Source organism: Antechinus flavipes, chromosome 2, assembly GCF_016432865.1.
Source record: "Antechinus flavipes isolate AdamAnt ecotype Samford, QLD, Australia chromosome 2, AdamAnt_v2, whole genome shotgun sequence".
Classification (NCBI taxonomy): Eukaryota; Metazoa; Chordata; class Mammalia; order Dasyuromorphia; family Dasyuridae; genus Antechinus; species Antechinus flavipes.
The window spans coordinates 676,632,643-676,651,576 of NC_067399.1; the positions used below are offsets into that span (position 1 = coordinate 676,632,643).

The window sequence follows — 18,934 nt, forward strand, 5'->3', positions numbered from 1 at the left end:
ATCACGATTTTATTTTTGGTGATTTAGCCTATTCCTTATATAGGAATAGCTTATTCCTATTAGCCTATTAATTGTGATTAGCCTATTCCCCCAAATCATAGGTGTGAAAATTACCTGTTCTTTTCTAATTTTTTAAACATGCTTTTCCTATTCAGGTTGGGCACCATTTTGAGTTTATTGTGCTATATAGATGTAGATATATTATTTCTTCCAACTCCTTTCCAGTTTTTCTAATAGTTCTTATTTCTACCCAAGTAGAAAATTGAACTATTTAACATAGTTGTTACTGATCCTTTTCCATTTGGTCAGTTCAATGATTTTTCTGTTTTATAACCAATACCAAATCATTTTGATGATTACTGTTTTACAATTTAACTTGAGGAGTGGGAGTGCTATTTCCCCTTCATTCCTACTTTAAAAAAGATTTCCTTTGGGATTCTGGACCTTTTGTTCCTTTAAATGAATTTTATTGTTTCATCTCTTAAACTCCCGTGGGAGTTTGATTCCTCTATACCCCTAAATTTCTAAATTAATTTAGGGAGTGTCATTTTTATTACCTTGGTGTGACTCAATCTTGAGCAATGACTATTCCTCCAGTTACTTGGAGTTATTAATTTCTTTGAAGAATATTCTGTAATTAGATGCCTTAAAATCTAGAGTGCTTTGGAAGCTTAAGTTTTAAAGTTATTCTGAAGGGTATTCCCTTTGCTGTTATTTCCTCCTGAATGTTGTTATTGCTATATGGGGATGGTGAGGATAATTTGTTGCCATAGAATTGCCGGCATGAAAAGCAAATTTTTGAATAGCTGGAAACGTGTCAGTAACCAGAGGACAAAGCAAAAGGAATGCTTGGGAATCCACATTCTCATTACCAGCGTGCTAACCACTAGCTCCCGGTATAAGCATCCAGACTGGCTACTCAGTTATACAGGGCTCCCATTAACCAAGGCCTCAATTGTGCCAAATGTTCAGTTGCTCAGAGTCCAGGGGAGGTATTAAATCTGGATCATTTCTTCAAAGATTGAGTGGGAATAAATCATCTTTCAAAATGTCAAACCCCTTCTGGGCTCTGTACCAGGTCTGCAGGGTGTGAGGAATTGCCAGGAAGCTTTTTTTCCCCTTTTTTTATTCTTTGCTACAGTGCAGGCATCTCGAGATGGGCCAGGTGCCAGATACAGGAGAGAAAGAGAGACCCCATTAGTGGCTGGGGCCAGATGCCCTGATGGGAGTCGCTGGCTACGTCTCTTCCAGCATTTATTACTAGGGAATCTTAAAGAACTAAGTCGTGAGGAGCTGAGAATATTACTGGCCATTTCCATTCACAAGGTCATTCTCTAATCTGAGGTCAAGGCTTGAGCTTTTAGAACGGAATCTTGAAGTTCTTCTCTTTCTGATTCTGATGTGGATTCCAGGTATGACTTAGCCAGAGAAGGAAAGACCCTTTCCCTCCCAATTGTGTTGTGGGTAAAAAAGAACAGCCTGAAGATGTTTTGTGAGGGCTTGAAAGCAGGAGGTCCTTCAGGGTAATGTGAGGAGACTGGATGCTGGGACCTGGTGTAGTGGTTCGGGAGAGCAAGGGATGTGCAGGAAGAATCCTGCCACACGTGGGAATCGGCCTCATTTGGCTATCAAGAAAACAACATGGGAACAAGGGATACCTTGTCTATTGTTCCTTAACCACTGCATGTGTGTCAGTGGGAAGGAACACAGAATATGATATGGGGGGGGCAGAGAATAAGCATAAATGTGGCACCTGCTACATGCCAGGTGCTCTGTAGTGCATTTTGTAATTAGCTCATCTGCTCCCACAACCACCATGCAAGGTAGGTGCCGTTATTATCCCCAGTGCAGAATCAAGGAAACAGAGGAAGCGGAATTAAGGGCCTTGCCCAGGATTGTCCAGTGTCTCAGGACAAATTTGTACTCAGATCTTGCTGATTTTAGACCCAGGTGCTCTATCACCGCCTCGGGGATAATCCACGGGAGTGGGAAGGAGGTGGGAAGCCTTCTTAGGCCACCAGGTAGCACTCGGGAGCATTTGCTCCAGGAAAACACGAGGGGTCCCCCATGGCACGGCTGAGCCCATCAGAATCTGAGCGCTTCTATGCTCAGCCGGGTCAGTGGGTGCCAGAAAGGGCCCGGAAGGCGAGGGGGCGGGGGCGGGGCTGGCTCACTGTCTAGGGTCTAACGAGGGTGAGCAAAGCCAGGACCCCTGACATCAGCCGAGAGTGACCCCGAGAAATTGGCAGGAGTGAAAAAGCCGGGGGACCCGAGTGAGGAGCCCGGGCTGGAGCCCTTCCTGGGCTCAAGGCTCACTTCGCACGGTTCCCCACTCAAGCCTGCCTCATTTTCCCCCTCTGTAAAGTGAAAGGCTCTGCCCGTGGCCGCTAAATTCTACGATCTGGTGATTCCCAATGTTAATGCAGATGGGTGCGGGGCTGGGGCGGTGCCCGCGTGCGGATGTAGAACCCGCTGGGGAAAGTGGAGCTCGGTGGGGGACGTGGAGCCGCGTGGGGATGCGGAGCCGCGTGGGGGTGGGAGCCCGGTGGGGGACGCGGAGCCGCGTGGGATCCTTCTCCTCCGCCAGCGCCAGGGATAATGAGTACGTGCTTCGCTTTGTGCCGTCTTTACCTGGGGGAGGGGCTTCCCTCTCTCTGACCTGCACGCCCCGACCCTGGCTGGCCACTGACAGGGGACGACGTAAAGGAGGCTGCTGATGATTTACAGGTTGGGTTCAATGGTCCTTGGAGTCAGCCCCAACTAAGATTGCCCTCCTCCCTCCCCCTTCCCTCCCCCCTTTCCTCCCTCCCCCTTCCCTCCCCCTTCCCTCCCCCCTTTCCTCCCCCTTTTTCTCCTTCCCCTTCCCCCCCTCCTCTCCTCCCTCTCTTTCCCCCTCCCTTCTCCCCTTTCCCTCTTTTCCTCCTTTTTTCCATCATTCCCTCCCTTCTTCCATCATTCCCTCCCTTCTTCCATCATTCCCTCCCTCCTTCTGTCATTCCCTCCCTCCTTCCCTTCTTTCACTTTCCATTCAGTCACCCTTCCCTAATAGAAAGCTTCCCTTATAATAGATAAGTAGAAGAACAAATCAGAGCCATCTATTAGTCATGTCTAGACACCTGTCTAATTCTGCATCTTTCACTGATGGATTACTGCTCTCCCCAGAGGTCGGGGTCATCCAGCCCAGAGGGCATTCTGTCTGGGAAGTTGAAGAAGTCCCTGACCCATCCTCAGTAGCATGTGCTCCTGAACTGGCCGGTCAGTATGGTCGCCAGCAGGTACCAAGCAGTGTGCCCGCCTGCCTTCCTCCCTTGCCGCCTTCTGGTCCCTTCTCGGGGGCGCTGGCCAGCCTCGGCCCTTCTGTCCACAGCTTTTCCGCAGCTCCGGCGGACGGGCTACTTTCAGGGACTAATGCTGAAACTTGGGCTTCCCCAGCTCCGTCCTAAGACCTAAGGCTTGTCTGTGAGGCTCCGAGGCCTCTGTGCCAGTGAATGGTGTGCCTCCCGTCACCCAGCTCAGCTTTGTTGGGTGTCCCGAGGCAACAGGGCCCTCGGAGTTAGGGAAGCAAAGCAAAGCACTTGGCCCAAATGAGGCTCCGTCTTGCTTACGGACCCTGCGACTAATCTCTGTTTTACAGGCCTGAAGTTAATAATCGATCTCTTTTTTCCTGTGGAATATAATCTCCTTGTGGGCAGGTACCTTTTGGTGGTTTCTGTCATGGGTAGCTGGGAGCAGAGTAGCACTGGACACACAGTGGCTGCTAGAGAAACACTCGGTACATCGAGTAAGTTGAATAGAATTTCTAAAGCAGAGAAACGATTGTTTGTTGAAATACTGTATTGTTTTTGTTTTTGTTTTTGATTTTTTAGCAATCTCTCCTGCTTCGAAACCTCACCCACCAGTGGTGGGCAAAGTCACTCATCACAGCATCGAATTATACTGGGATCTGGACAAGAAATGCCAAAGAAAAGGACCTCAGGAACAGTGGCTAAGGTTTTCAATAGAAGAGGAGGACCCCAAAATGCATACTTATGGTATCATTTATACGTAGGTGCAATGTTGGATGGTTTAAAGTTTTGTATAGGCTTCCAAACCACATAGAGTGCTTTGTAGTTTCCATGAAGGTCACCTATTCCTTTCTAACCTGGTGGCTGAATTTTTAGAAGAAAAAGTGTGGTCAGTGGCTTCCAAATTAAATATTTCTGAGAGGCCACGCGGATGGAGTGCACTCTTGGGAGTAAGAGGACTCGGATTTAAATCCTGTCCCTGCCACAGACTGCTCGGGAGAGCCTGGGCGTGACCTGACATGGCAGCCAGGCAGGCAAATTGTCATTTATTCTTTTAGGAAATAGCTGAAACCCTCCCGGGCCCGAAGAAGCAGAAAAGGGGGTGCCGCCCAAAGGCCCTTGGGATCAGAATGTAGCCTAAGAGCCAGCACTTCTGAATGGAGAGATTCTTTGCAATCTCTTTCTGGCCCCATTTTTGTATCCTCGGGAAAATATTCTGGCCCACGGGTTACGTTGCTGGGTACCCTGTGGAAGTTGAGATAATGCGTTTAGTCAAGATTTAGATGGGAACCTTCTGACAACCTTAGTCCCGGCAGGGCGGGTAGCTTGTTTCAAAGGTAAGGCACCCTTAGCCATAATTTTATTTTATTTTATTACCGGACTTAGCATTTCTTTGCTAGAGGGAACTCCTGTTAAGGAAACTCATGGGTTGCACCTGCTCTGTAGTCAGGGTGGGGAGTGAATCGGGACCAAAGGCAGCCCTGTGTGACTATGGGCCTACTGGGTACCATGGACTCTTAGTTCCTCAATCCCCAAGGGATTTTCATTATCAGAGGGGCTCCCCCGCCGGGCAGCTCCACACGTGCCGTGGACCCTGTGATACTCACCCAGTCATACTTAGCTGAAGATGGACCCGGGGGGAGAATTGTCAAGGGGCAGACGGGGAAGCAGAAGCGATGGTCACTGGGGGCAGATCCCTGAGAAGTGGCAAGAAAGCCTGATGACTAGAAGAGAACTTGAAGTTCTGGGGTATTATGTTTGCCTCCGATGGAATCGTGCTGTGGGCCGTGTTGTGAGGGAGGGGAGCGCTCCCCCTTTCTCTCCTCTTCCTCTTGCTGGGGGAGCTGGCTGCCGGCCTCCTCCATCTGCCTCTTCTCTCATTCCCTCCCCCCTGCTGTGTGCCCCACATCTGCTGCTGGAGCAGGCCTTGTCTCCCCCCTAGACACGGGGGCTGGGGGATGCTGGGAGACCGGAGCCCTAAGGCTTTGAGGCAGGGCCCCTCCTTCCCCAGCCGGCTGCATGGTCAGCACCAGGCACGTGGGACAGCAAAGGCCACTAGGTGGCAGGATGGGACTGCGCTTGTCCTGACCTCTGGCTGCCGAACTCGCCTTTCCCGGGGTTCTCTGCACTACCAGCTAAACCTAAAAGCCTCGGGGTCTCCAGGGGTCAAAGGGGCTCTCCTCCAGACTCAGCCGCTCCTCTCCCTCAGGTCCCTCAGGCTGGACCAACTCTCCCTCCTCTGCCTCAGCTCCCTCCAGGTTCCCCTGTGTCTTTGCCCCCACTGTCTCTCCTCCACTTCAGACCAGCCATTTCCTTGGTGTTCTCACCACCTCCAGCATCTCCCCGCTCCAGTCCATCCTCAAACACTCTTTCTCTGCCGGTTTTAAAGGCCTCTCGGGATCTGTCCCAAACCAGCATCCCCCTCCTTAGTTCCGGCTGCTCTCCCTCTGAAGGTGCCTTCCATCTTCCACCCCCTTGGGCCGAGCCCTGCAGCTCCGAGGTAGCCCCCCGGCTCTCAGCCCCCCCTTCCTGCCTCCCTGCGGGCTCCTAGGCCTTCCTGCTCAGGTGGCATGTATCCATGTCCCCCCCCCAGCCCGAGCCCCCAGAGGCAGCGGGCCCCCCATCCCTTCTCAGGCAGCCCGGCTCTGACCTTGCAGGAGATCTACGAGGCCTTGAGACCATGCTGGAGCCTCGGTGGAGGCCGCCCGGAGCACACTTGGCCCGTCCATGATCATGGCTTCCCGTTCCTTCTGTGATAAGCAGGAAAGCTCTGCACCTCACGGCAGCTTTTTTGCCAGTTTCTTTGACAAACACCCTCAGCTTGTCTCCTCTGCACCTGCATAACTCAAGGCCCAGGACCCCAAGGAGACGCCCGTTTCGGGGACCTCAGCCGGTGAGCCCCCGTCGCCTCTCCCGTGCTGGGGCTGCTGTGTGAGGAGCATCGCCCGGTGACAAAGGACTCCCGAGATGCTGAATCTGACTTGCCCCTGTACCCTCTGAAGCCTGACAGGACGGATCTTAGGGAAGGAGCTTCTCATGTGCATTTGGATCAGGTGGGATCGCCATCCAGGCCCGAGACAGCCGGTGGTGCAGCGGATAGAGCTGGGCCGAGAGTCAGGAAGTCCTGAGTTCAAATTCAGCCTGAGACATTTCCTGGCTGTGTGATCCTGTGGAAGCCACTCCTCTTTGCCTCAGTTTCCTTAACTATAAAGGAACATACAAAGAGCAGCTGCCTTTTGGGGTTGTTGTGGAATCAAATGAGGGAATATTTGTATAAACTTGTAGCCCCGTGCCCAGCACACAGCCAGTGCTTAATAAATGCTTATTTTCTTCCCTAAATTCTGGGGATACAAAGACAGCGTCCCTCCCATTGAGGAATGTGCCGGCAGTGGGGGAGATAATGCACCAACTACCTCAGCACAAACCCGCTTCCTACAGGCTAGTGCGCCAGCGGCCAAGGGGGCTTGGAGAGCTTTCCCTTCGGTGTGCAGCTGGGGCTGCTGGAAGCTGGGGCTGTGGGAGGGGGAGATGATGGGGGCAGCTGGTGAAGGTGCCCCGAGGCATGGGAGGCATGGGGGGTCGGGGGGAATGGGAGGCAAGGGAAACTCTGGAAACAAGGAAAGTATGGGATGCACGGGGGAGGGCTTGTGGGGGGTCACAGGAGGTACAGGCCACACTGGCTACTCTGGGAGCTGCCCAGGATCCAGACTCCAGCAAGCTTCAGCCCCTTGTGCGTTTGGCCCACAGTTTTGCTAGGTCACTAAGCCATGGTGTCTCTTCGTTTTTGTGGATTGTTTCTTTTGGATGGGCCCAGATTTAGAGCTGCATGGGACTAAAGAGGTCATTTAAGTTAAATCCCCCCCCCAATTTTGCAGATGGGAAAACTGAGGTCCAAAGAGGTTGCAGCTAAGAGTCCTTGAAGCACAGATTGTGAATCCCAAGATATGGTCCTAGTTTCTCTTTAGGGTTAAAGAGGAAGAAAGAGAAATCAAAACTTGCAGTGCTATGACCAGGAAAAGGGGCTCTTTCCCGGAGGAAAACCTGGCAGTTTCTTGTTGAGAATGACAGCAGAAAGAAAAGGCTTCTGGTAAAATGCAGCTGAAAAAGGAGCATGCTGGGATGGCGGGGGCTCTCTAGCTTCCCAGAGCACTGAATGGCGTGGAGTGAGGATGGGGTCCCAGGAGTCACCAGAGAGCAAGGCCTCTTCCTTCTGAGCCCAGGGATGCTGGGAAGAGAGCCCCCAGGCCAGTGCCTCCGAAGGATGAGCCCGGCCTCCGATTCTCTCTCAGGACGCCTCCATCCAGGTTGTAAGCGAGAAGGCTCGGAGCCGAATGGAGCAAACGTCCCGGTGTGAGCTTCGTGCCAGGAGAAGCGCACTCGCGTGTGGAGGTGTCCCTCCTGTCCCTCCTCCAGGGATCGGGAGCTCTCTGCTGCAAGGTCTGCCGTGCCTGGAAATACATGGCGTCATACAGCCGAAGGTCCCAACATTTGTGGTTTCCATTCTGATGCATATCAACAAATATTAAGTGCCTACTATGCTCCCAGCAGTGTGCTCAGTGCTCAACCTGATCCATGTCAACAAATATTAAGTGCCTACTGCGTTCCCAGCAGTGTGCTCAGTGCTGGGGCTATGAAGCAGTTCCTTCCCTCGGGGAACGTATTTCTATTTTATGGGGAGGAAACATATTGCTCAGTCACATCAGGCCTGTCTGAGACTTCCTGACCTCATTGAGGGTTTCCTGGCAGAGATACTGGAGCGCTTTGCCATTTCCTCCTTCAGCACATTTTGCACATGGGGAAACTGAGGCCAACAGGACTAAGCGACTTGCCCATGGTCACCCAGCAATTGAGAGTCCCAGGCCAGATTTGAGCCCAGGAAGAAGTTTCCTGACACTCTATGAAGCCCTTCCTGCCCTCAGGTGGCGTGCAGCCTGTGGAGAGGAAACGCTCAGTCATTCAGGCGTATCTGACTCTGCCGCTCCATCGGGGTTTTCTTGGCAAGGATGGCGCGTTGGTTTGCCGGCTCCTCTTCCAGTGGATTCCAGGCTCCCAGCCTCGTGAATGTTTGAGGTTGGATTTGAACTCGGGTCTCCCTGGCTCTGGGCCCAGCACACTGTCCCCAAGCCACCTTCCTGCCTACAGGAAGTATCCTCTGTAAATATCCTCTGAAGGAGATTGTTGGGAAAAAGATGGACCCCCGTGGGAAAAATGCTTGTGGCAGCCCTTTTGTAGGCAAGGAAGTGGGAGCGGAGGGGCTGCCCTTCAGCTGGAGAATGGCTGAGTAAGTTCTGGTCTGTGAATGTTACAGAGTATTATTGTTCTGTAAAAAACGACCAGCAGGAGGATTTCTGAGGACCTGGAGAGACATGAACTGATGCTGAAGGAAATGAGCAGGACCAGGAGATCATTGTACACGGCAACAGCAAGACTGTACGACGATCAATTCTGATGGACGAGGCTCTTGCCAAAAATGAGATGACTCGGAGCAATTCTTGTGATGGAGAGAGCCGGCTGCACCCAGAGGGAGCCTGTGGGGACTGAGTGTGGATCCTCAGCAGAGCATTTCCATCTTCGTTGTTCTTTCCTTGCTTTTTTCCCTTTCCCCCTTTTTGATCTGATTTTTCTTGTGCAGCATGATAATGTGGAAATATGGATAGAAAACGTGCATATGTTTCACATATATCGATCACTTCCTGTTGGGGGGGAGGGGGATCGGAGGGACACAAATTTGGAACAGGAGGTTTTACAAAGGTGAATGTTAAAAATGATATATCTTGAAAATAAAAAGCTATAATTAAACATTTTTTAAAGCACCTATTTAAGGCACTGTGCTTAAAAAAAATGGACCCTTTTCTCAGGGAGGAGCTTGAGATTCCACAAAGGGCTGATCCCTGTCTCCAACAAGCTCCCAACGTGTGCTCCAGCTGGCTAAATAGCAAAAGACCCAAGTCTCTTCATTGGATGGACTAAAAAGGAAGAAACCATCATGTCATAAATCTGACATTTAGAGACTTCTAGGCCTTGAGAGCATGTGACTTCCTATAACCCGTAGATGTCTGGGAACAGGGATCACGTGATTTAGGCCTCAGGTCTGATCTACTCCATCTCATAGACTTTTGGAGAAAATTTCACCTGGTCTCATGCTGAATCTCCTTCCTTTTCTTGGGTTCTTCTCTCCTGGGGGTGTTTATCCCCCAGACACACGCTGAGGAGGAAGCCCCAGGGCCCTTTCCCACTCACCCCACAATCTACCCGTGCCTCTGGGCTGAGGCAGCTTGGGGGTGGGATTACGGATCTGGATGCAGAGGCTTTGGTGGGGCTCGGGAGGACAAAGGCAGGCCCTTCTCCTTCATCTTCCTCAGGGCTTTAATGACCAGCAGGTGGCAGCAAAGCCAGCTCTGGTGGGACAACTCTTAATGGAGGCTCATGGGATCCAACCTGGCCCTAGGGGTCCTTGTGAGAGTACGGACTGGGGTGAAGCGTGTGCCGTGGGGCTGGTCCCGAGGGGATGATCCGTTCTCACGGGGGCCAGGGGATCCAGAGCTGGGCGTGCAGACAGAGGCCCAAGGTCAAAGGGGGCCTCAGGCAGGAGATGACCCTTCTGTCTGCCTCAGTTTTCTCATGGGGGAGATGGCCGCCCCAGACTCCTAGGGTAACACAAGGAGAGGGCTCTGCCAGCCTCAAAGCCCAAGGGAAGTGCTGTTACCGTTCCTCAAAGCTGTCCTTGGCACATATCATTTAGTTTTAGAAAGACTTCCTAGAGAGGCGGGGTCCAGCTTTGGCCCATATACAGCAGCCACTCAATGTGTGATTTTTCCAGTCTTCTGGACCCGGACCCAGTGCCAGTTTCCTTAGAAAACAAAAACAGTCACAGATCCCTAGAATCGGGATGGATCCTTAAAGGTTGGGAAGCCCAGGATGTAGCCATTCAGCAGAGGGCCGAGCTCCTGGGGGTAAATGTTCTTTCTTGGGGGAAGGTGTGAGGCATGAACCAGATTTACAAGGATCAGGTCCTGGTTGCAATAAGAAGTTCTCAGCAACTGCTGATTAGGTTATGCCATGTTACTAAGCGGATTTTATTTCTTCTCTTTAGGGGCTATGCAACAAAACATGTTGTCGAGGGTTTGGAACCTAGAACATTGTACAAATTCCGATTAAAGGTCACCAACCCTTCCGGAGAATATCACTATAGTCCAGTCGTCTCCGTATCTACAACCAGTGAGTGGGACCTTTTCTGCCCTCCCATGTTCTGTAGGATGAAGGGGGAGATCCCAGCTGATTACAAGGAAGACCCTTCGGGGGTTTGGAAAATGGGTCAGAAGTGGCAGTAGGAAGCGCAGCTTCGACCTCCTCCGGTTAGGAGAGCCATTTGTTGAGGGGAGAGGACCTGGTTTGTGGGAAATGATGGGCTCTCCTGCTTAGCAGAGCTCTTCCACCTGGGGCATGCGCCACGTTGGAAGGCCTGCCAGTGGCTGAGGGATGGGAGCAGACACCGACCCTGCGGGCCTTGCCTCCCCCTTGGAGCCAAGTCTGGCTTCCTGGCGGCCCACTCCTCCCCTGGTTTCTGGGCTGGGAATTTCAGTTAGCAGCAGCAGGCCTGCTTGTCGTTTCCATCATGATCAAAACAGCATCTCCATCAAGTGAACGCCCTGGAGGGAAAGGTTGGGGGTGAGGGGCTAATGGTAGCACACCAAAAATGGTTCTCAATGGGCAGTTCTGAACTGTCCAGCAACATACAGAGAGGGGTCTTCTATGATCTGGCCTTTATAAAGCACTTAAAGTCTACAAAATTCTGTATAAACTCTCTTAAGACACTTATTCATAGAAGATTTGCTGATGATTATTGGTGGAGGGGAGTCACCACAATGAGAATACCTTGTACTGGTGAAATCCCAGATCTAGACTCCCCAAAATATAGATATGGCTTCATGGGACCCTGGGCCCAAAGCCCTCCAAGAGGGAGGGGAGGAACTGCAAGTCTTGTGCCCCTTAGACTATTGAGGAAGCTCTGCAGACTGGTGATGTGCCTGTTCCTTGTCTCGAGAGCCAGTACATGGCAGAGTCAAGGCTAGATCCCAAGACCCTCCCTCCAATGCCTGAGCTCACTTCTTTCTTCCCCTCCCCCTTACTACTCATATCCCTTCCCCTCCCCCCTGGCTTCCATGGATATTGGGTGACTTCCAGGAGTGCAGCCAAGGTAAGCCGGACGCTCAATCCCTAACTTCCTCTCTGGTGGGGCAGAGGGAGAGGGACATTTGACTTTTCTGATGGCCTGAGACTCTGAGTACTTGTAGTGGTATCTGAAGTGTGTGTGTGTGTGTGTGTGTGTTTAGAATAATATTTCCCCCCCTAATTACACATAAAAACAAATTTTATCATTCATTAAAAAAAAATGAGTTCCAAATTCTCCTCCTCCTTTCTCTGCCCTCCTTGAGAAGGCAAGAAATGTGATATAGTTAATACATGTATGGTTGAGTAAACATAGTCCATATTATCCATGTTGTAAAAGAATTCCCCCTCCCCCAAAAGGACCCTTTGCCTCCCATTAAAAAAAAAGAACACAATAAAATACAGAAAGTACAGAACAGTACGCGTCAATCTGCATTCAGACTCCATTCCGTCTTTAGAGGTGGACAGCATTTTTCATCATGGGTCCTTTGGAATTGTCTTGGATCGTTGTATTGTTGAGAAATCGCTAAGTTATTCACAGCTGATGATCATAAAATATTGCTGTTACTGTGTACAGTGTTCTTCCGGTTCTCACTTCACTTTGCATCAGTTCATTTAAGTCTTCCCAGATTTTTCTGAAAATATCCTCCTCTTTAATTTTTATAGTACAATAGTTTTCTATTGCAATCATATACACAACTTGTGAAGCCATTCCCCAACTGATGAGCATCTCCTCAATTTCCAGGTCTTTGCCACCACAAAAAGTGCTGCAAAAATATTTTTGAGCAAATATGTCCTTTCCCCTTTCTTTTTGATCTCTGGGATATAGACCTAATAGTGGTATTGCTAGGTCAAAGGGTATAAACACAGTGTTATAGTCCTTTGGGCATGGGACCAAATTGTTCTCCAGAAGAGCTGGATCAGTTCACAACTCCACCAGCTGGGTTCATTTTTTCATATCTTTTCCAACATTATTTTTCTTTTCTGTCATATTAGCTAATGTGATAGGTATGAGGTGGTACCTCACAGGTGTTTTAATTTTCATTTCTCTATTTAAAGCATTTAAAAATATAATTGTAGAAAACTTTGATTACTTTCTTTGAAAAATGCTGCATTCATATCCTTTGACCATTTATCAATTGGAAAATGACTTATATTCTTACAAATTTGCCTTAGTTCTTAGATGAGAAATGAACCCTTTATCAGAGATACTATTAAAAATTCTCCCTATTTTCTGTTTTCCTTTTAATCTTGGTTGCCTTTATTTTGTCTGCACAAAAACTTGAATTTAATATGCTCAAAATGATCCATTTTATGTCTCATAATGCTTTTTGTCTCCTGTCTGGTCATAAATTCTTCCCTTCTTCATAGATCTAACAGGCAAACTATTTGATGCTCACCTGATTGGATTATCTTGGTATACAGTATATGATGTTGTTGTGTCCTAATCTTTTTCTGATTTTCCCATTTTTCAGATGGTGAGTTCTTGATCTAAAAGCACTGAATTACTATAGTCATTTACTGCTGTGTATTGTGTGGCTTCACTGATCCATCCCTATTTCCTAGCCCATACCAGATTTAATTACCACTTTGTAATACAGTTTGAGATCTGGTATTAATAGACCACCTTCCTTTACATTTTTTTTCCATTGATTCTTTTGATATCCTTGATTTTTTGTACATCTAGATGAATTTTTTCATTATTTTTCTACCTCTATAAAATAAAATTTGGTAGTTTTATTGGTATGCCCCTGAATAAGTAAATTAGTTTGGGCTCACTTGTCATTTTTATTGGCCTATCCACCAGCAAATGATATTTTTTCCAGTTGTTTAGATGTGTCTTTATTTGTGTGAAATTGAGTTCATATAGTTCCTGGATTTGTTTTGGCTGGTAGACTTCCAAGTATTTTATATTGTCTACAGTTATTTTAAATGGCATTTCTCATTCCATCTTTTGCTGCTGGATGTTGATGTTAATATATAGAAATACTGATGATTTATTTGGGTTTATTTTGTATCCTGCAATTTTGCTAAAGTTGTTAATAATTTTCTTAGTTGATCCCTGAAGTAAAACATCATATCATCTGCACAGCTTCAAATGAAACTGCATAGCTTCATTTCCTCATTGCTTAGTCTATTTAAACCCTTCTTTTTTTCTATTTAAACTTCTTTTTCCTCTCATTGCTACAGCTTGCCTATCTAGTACAATAATGAATAATAGTGGTGAAAATGGGTACCCCTGCTTCATCTTTGATTTTATTGGGAAGGCTTCTAGCTTTTCCTCATTACAAATAATGTTTGCTGATGACTTTAGGTAGATACTATTTATCATTTTAAGGAAAGCTCCGTTCATTCCCATGTTCTCTAGTATTTTTTTTTTTAAATTAGGAATAGGTATTTGTTCAACACTTTTTCTACACCTATTGAGATAACAATGATTTCTCTTGGATTTATTATTGATATAGTCAATGAAATTAATAGTTTTCCTAATATTGAACAAGCTTTGCATTTCCTGGTTATAAATCCCACCTGGTCTTAGTATATGATCCTTATGATTTATTGCTCTAATCTCCTTGCTAATATTTTATTAAAATTTTTTGTGGCAACATTCATTAAGGAAAATAATTTTCTAATTTTGCTTTTGAGTTTCCTGGTATAAGTATCGGCATCATATTAGTGTCATAAAAGGAATTCGGTAAAACCCCTTTCTGGCTCATTTTTGCCAATAGTTTATATTGTATTAGAATCAATTGTTCTTTAAAATGTTCAGTAGAATTCACTTGTGAATCCATGTGAGCCTGGGATTTTTTCTTAAGGAATTCATTTACGATTTGTTCGAGTTCTTTTGCCTTGTTTCTCTTCACAAGTGTTTTACTTCTGAACACCATTTCTGCTCACCCCTTCAACTTTCTCTTCTCCCTCTCCCCTTCAATTTTCCTACAGGATAATTTCTACATCCACCTGAGAGTGTGTGTTATTCCCTCTCAGAGTAAAATTCCAATGACAATAAGGTTTAAGTGTTGCCCACTACTCCTTCCCCCAAAACATCTTTTCTTCTACTGTTATAGATCTTTTCATATCTTTTTATGAGATTATTAACCCCCTCTTTCCACTCTCTTCCCTCTTGTCCCAGTGCAATCTTCTTGAGGGGGGCCTTATCCATCCCATCAACTCCAACCTGTGCCTTCTCTCTACACATATTCCTTCTTAACTGCCTAATAATAATAGAGTTCTACTTAAAGAGTTACAGATTATGTGTTTTCATGCAGGAATGTAAATAGTTTAACCTTATTGAATCCCTTCTGTTTTCTCTTTCCTGTTTACCTTCTTATGCTTCTTTTGAGTCTTGTATTTGAAAATCTAATTTTCTTTTCAGCTCTGAGCTTTTTCATCAAGAAAGCTTGCAAGTCCTCTATTTCACTGAATATCCATTTTTTTGACCCTAAAAGATTTATACTTAATTTCACTGGATAATTGATTTATGGTTATAATCCTAGCTCCTTTGCCTTCTAGAACATCACATGTCAATCCTTCTAACCCTTTAATGAAGAAGCTGCTAAATCCAGTGTAATCCTGACTCTGTGGATTCATGATATCTGAATTATTTCTTTCTAGCTGCTTGCAGCATTTTCTCCATGGCCTGGGAAGACTTCTGGAATTTGGCTAAAATATTCCTGGGAATTTTAGGGTTTCTTTCAGGAGGTAACTAGTGGATTCTTTCAGTTTCTATTTGACTCTGTGATTCAAAGCTATCGAGGTAGATTTCCCTGATAATTTCTTGAAATATGATGCCTAGGCTCTTTTTTTTGATAATGGCTTTTAGGTAATCCAAAAAGTCTTAGAATATCTCCCCTGGATCCAATTTCCAAGTTCTTTGTCCAACGAGATATTTCACATTTTCTTTTATTTTTTCATTCTTTTGATTTCGTTTGATTGATTCTTGATGTCTCGTGGAGTCATTAGTACAATTGCACCACATACATATATACACACAAATATATATTTTATTCATATATGTGTATATACCTCTACCTATGCATGCATGTATATATGTATGTATGTCTATACACACATATGGATAGATTCATGTTACTTTTCTGTTGATTTAAACTGTGTCCTTTTTAAAATTCAATTATCACGCTTTAAGTTTAGGTGAAAAAGGAACTAAAGTTTACTATTCCACAGTCCCGAATGTCTTAAATGGACAAGGAGGGTGTCAGAGGGGACCTGACTGGCATACGGGGAAGTCTTTGAAGTAAGGCTGAATGGGCCCCCATTGGTCTTTCTAGCTGTGGCTTCTATCACAGGTAAGAGTGCTGGATTTTCAAAGGGGTTACTCCATGTCAGTGAAGCTCACTAAAACTGATCAAGCCACGACTCTCCTATAGGGAACGGTCCTGGGTTCGAGGGAAGCTACGAAGCTAAAATATGATCCAATAGAAGATATGCATACAGCTTCAATGCAAAATGAGTTTGTATTATGAGTGCAAAAATATGATTCGAGGATAAAGAAAGGGAAGAAAATGTCCAAGTCAGCTGAGGATTTCTTTTTCATCTAAAGAAAAATAACTATTTTGAAAAGTGGGTGGGGGGGGGAGATACATTTCTTTGTCTATTGTGTTTAAAACTTAAAAAAATTCCTAATGGAACATTAGTGATTTATTGGAAGGAAAAACGGCCTCTACATTTGTGAATTTGTAGGAGTTGAGTGTCTGAGACACAGTAGGAGTCGGAGTAGATGGCAAACAGATTCCTTCTTTTAGAAAGTAATTGTCTTTGCAGAAGTTCTTTGAGCGACACACATTTGTATTTTAGGTCCCTAGTCCTCTGTCAGAAGTCATTATAAGACACAACTGCAATGGACACAAGCCCATAGGGCTGGCCCGATCCAGATGGTGTTAGATGCAGGGCCCAGAGCTCTAAGGGGGTGCTTTAGTGCGCAGGCAGGAAAGGCCTGAAATGATACTCCTTGGTCCTTTTCCTCGCTGCTGCCAGGCTTAGCAGGAAGGCCACCTTGGCCCAGATGCACAATTAACTAATGAGTAGGCAGGCTGTTAGGAGAATCCCTAGCAGGCTCAGACTCTCTGCTCGGTATTGTTATCATTGATTATGACAGGAACCCTTCAGTGTGACCTGCAAGGGAACTTCTTTCCATTAGATGTATTTTTTAAAAGTATCCATTGTGTGTTCTCTAGAACTGAAGAGTCACAAAACTGAGTAGAGCTGTGCTCCCTTTCTCTGTGGGAAAAGTGCATGAGACTTTAGCTTAAATGAGGCACACAGCTTTAATCGATACCCCCTTAGAAAGAAAGAAAAACAGCTGCCATTGGCTAATGGACAAATGTCTTCTCTGTGTGCTGGTCACTTGGTCACTGCTTTTCAGAGAACCTCAGAACTCTCAAATAAAGCCTGCCCGTCTGCCACTCAGTGGCTCCTGTTCAGCCCGGAAGGATTAGTTCTCATCATTCCCTACACTTTTGGGTCCAACCCTACTCAGATGCACTTCCGGGCCATGAGAATACTCCTCGTGGCAAGGGGCAGCTCAGTAAACAATCTTGGAAACCATAAACCACCCAGAAAAAATGGAGAGCTGGCTTGGCCCTTGAGGCAGCTCCCCTGACCTCCTGTGGAGAGGTTTCCTTCCATAATCTTCCCCCTAAATCTGGAATTGTTGAACGGAGTTGGGGCATTCTGCCTACTTTGGCATTTCTCCTCTACTCTGTTTTTGATCACGCCTTCCTAGAAGTAGATATGAAAGGCAGTGGCTATGGGGCCACGGTCAGACAGTGTGGAGTCCTAGCTTCTGGTTCTTGGTTTGCCAATCCCAGGCCAACGCTGGCACCATTCTGGGTTTCCTAGGCCAGAATTTCTGCCTTGGTCCCCAGCAGGGCAGGGATAAATACATTAAGTCTGGGAAAGGACGTGTCCATCCCAGAGGGATGCATGTGGTGGCTATTGGCTGAGACCCGGGGACAGACTGACAGGCTCCTCCTCTTCGAGGGGAACCATCTTGTCCTTGTTGAGATCCTGGATGATCTCTCATTGAGACATGAATAAGCAAAATATTGGTTTAAAGTCTATCAGTAGAAAGCCTTAGTCTTGTCGTTAGCAGTTTTGAAGTTTAGTTACAGCCGCCAGCTTGTTTAATTTCCCACTTCTGGTTTGGGATGAATGAGGAGAAAGTCCTTTTTCTTCAGGTGGTATAACAGGCCAGTGACAGTCTGGGGGTACGGTCCAAGAGCTGGGCATGTGAGCGCGAGATTGGACTTTATAAGAAGCACCATAAAAGCTGGAGCTGGAGCCCATCCCAGCCAAGACATTTTCCAGCATCCATCTGCCCATCATGTTTTAAGATGATTACAAAACTTAAAAATGTTATTTGTTTATAATTGTTAGTGGGTCTCCGGGGATGCTAAACATTCAGATTTGCAGATGGAAAATGTTTAAATAATTTCAGAGGATAAATTCCTTTGAACATATCTAATGGGCAGCCATGAGCTTGGGCCAGCCCGAAAGCTTAGCTCAGTCTAAGTACTTGGGACAAGACCAGTAGCTTTTATTTCCCACTCTGTAGCCTCCTAATAACTAAAAAAAAAGTCCGTAAAGATTTCTAATATATTTCAAACATCAATTTAAAATATATTCGACATATGCTTAACGTGACTGGCAAGCACATTTCAGCAGTTGACTGGAAGTTCTCTGGCTTTGGCATTTGACAGTTTTAATTGGTTCATAGGGCGATGGAAAGATTCATTGGGTTTGATTCTGTTCACACAGGACCCTGTGCTTGGGGAATCTCGGGGGGCAGCTCCATCACCAGGGGAGCGAGCCAGGCCTCTATTCTCCCCTAACTCTCAGTCCTTCTGGGAAGGGTGGGGGGGAAGTGTTTTGGTGTAGGCACCTCAAGTTGGTGAGACTGGAAAAGACATCAACGGAAGGTTCTTATTGCCAAGGTTGAGCCCCCTCGAGCGGGCTCTGGGTGCTCGAGTGGGCAGCTGGGTGACTCGGCTCTTGGCCTCTGTGGTGTTATTTTTAGAACAAAAGAGTCAAAGCAAAGGCCTCATGAGGGACGAGGTCCATAGGAGGTCTTCTGAAACAATTTCACCTTTTACCAGAAAAAGAAATTGCTTCTGGGGTGTTTGGGCCAACTTTCCCACATGGGTTCTCCATCCGTCTCTGTGGGACCACTCCAGGAAGCCACTGGAAGCACTCGGGCCCCAAACCACACTGGGACTCGTGGCCATCTTCTAAACTGGGTCAACGAGAGATTGTGGGCACTGGCCAGGGGCAGAGGGCTGGCCAGCCACTAAGGGCTGGTCTGAGGTGTCTCCCTTTGGGCCTTGGGAAGCAGCTCCTTTGGCTGCCCATTGTGGACCCTGAGGCACAGGGGTGGCTTTTCCAGGTTATCTAGTGCATTCTCAGGCGGGTTCTGCCTTCAGTCCATTTGCTCTGTGTCGGATGGGGGGCATGGCGGGTCCTGG

General features: G+C 47.0%; 1 protein-coding gene across 7 annotated transcripts in view; it reads left to right on the plus strand.

Moving 5' to 3' along the window:
* The window catches only part of FANK1 (fibronectin type III and ankyrin repeat domains 1), a 73,152-nt gene that overhangs the window by 44,993 nt on the left and 9,225 nt on the right, over positions 1 to 18,934 (plus strand). For 5 of the 7 annotated variants that reach the window (XM_051982691.1, XM_051982694.1, XM_051982695.1 and 2 more), the window contains 2 exons: positions 3,867 to 4,044; positions 10,378 to 10,502. In XM_051982691.1, the coding sequence (XP_051838651.1) occupies positions 3,867 to 4,044; positions 10,378 to 10,502 (303 nt within the window). Of the gene's footprint in view, positions 1 to 2,824; positions 3,256 to 3,866; positions 4,045 to 10,377; positions 10,503 to 18,934 lie in introns of those variants that run through there. The other 2 variants (XM_051982690.1, XM_051982696.1) reach the window with 2 other exon arrangements.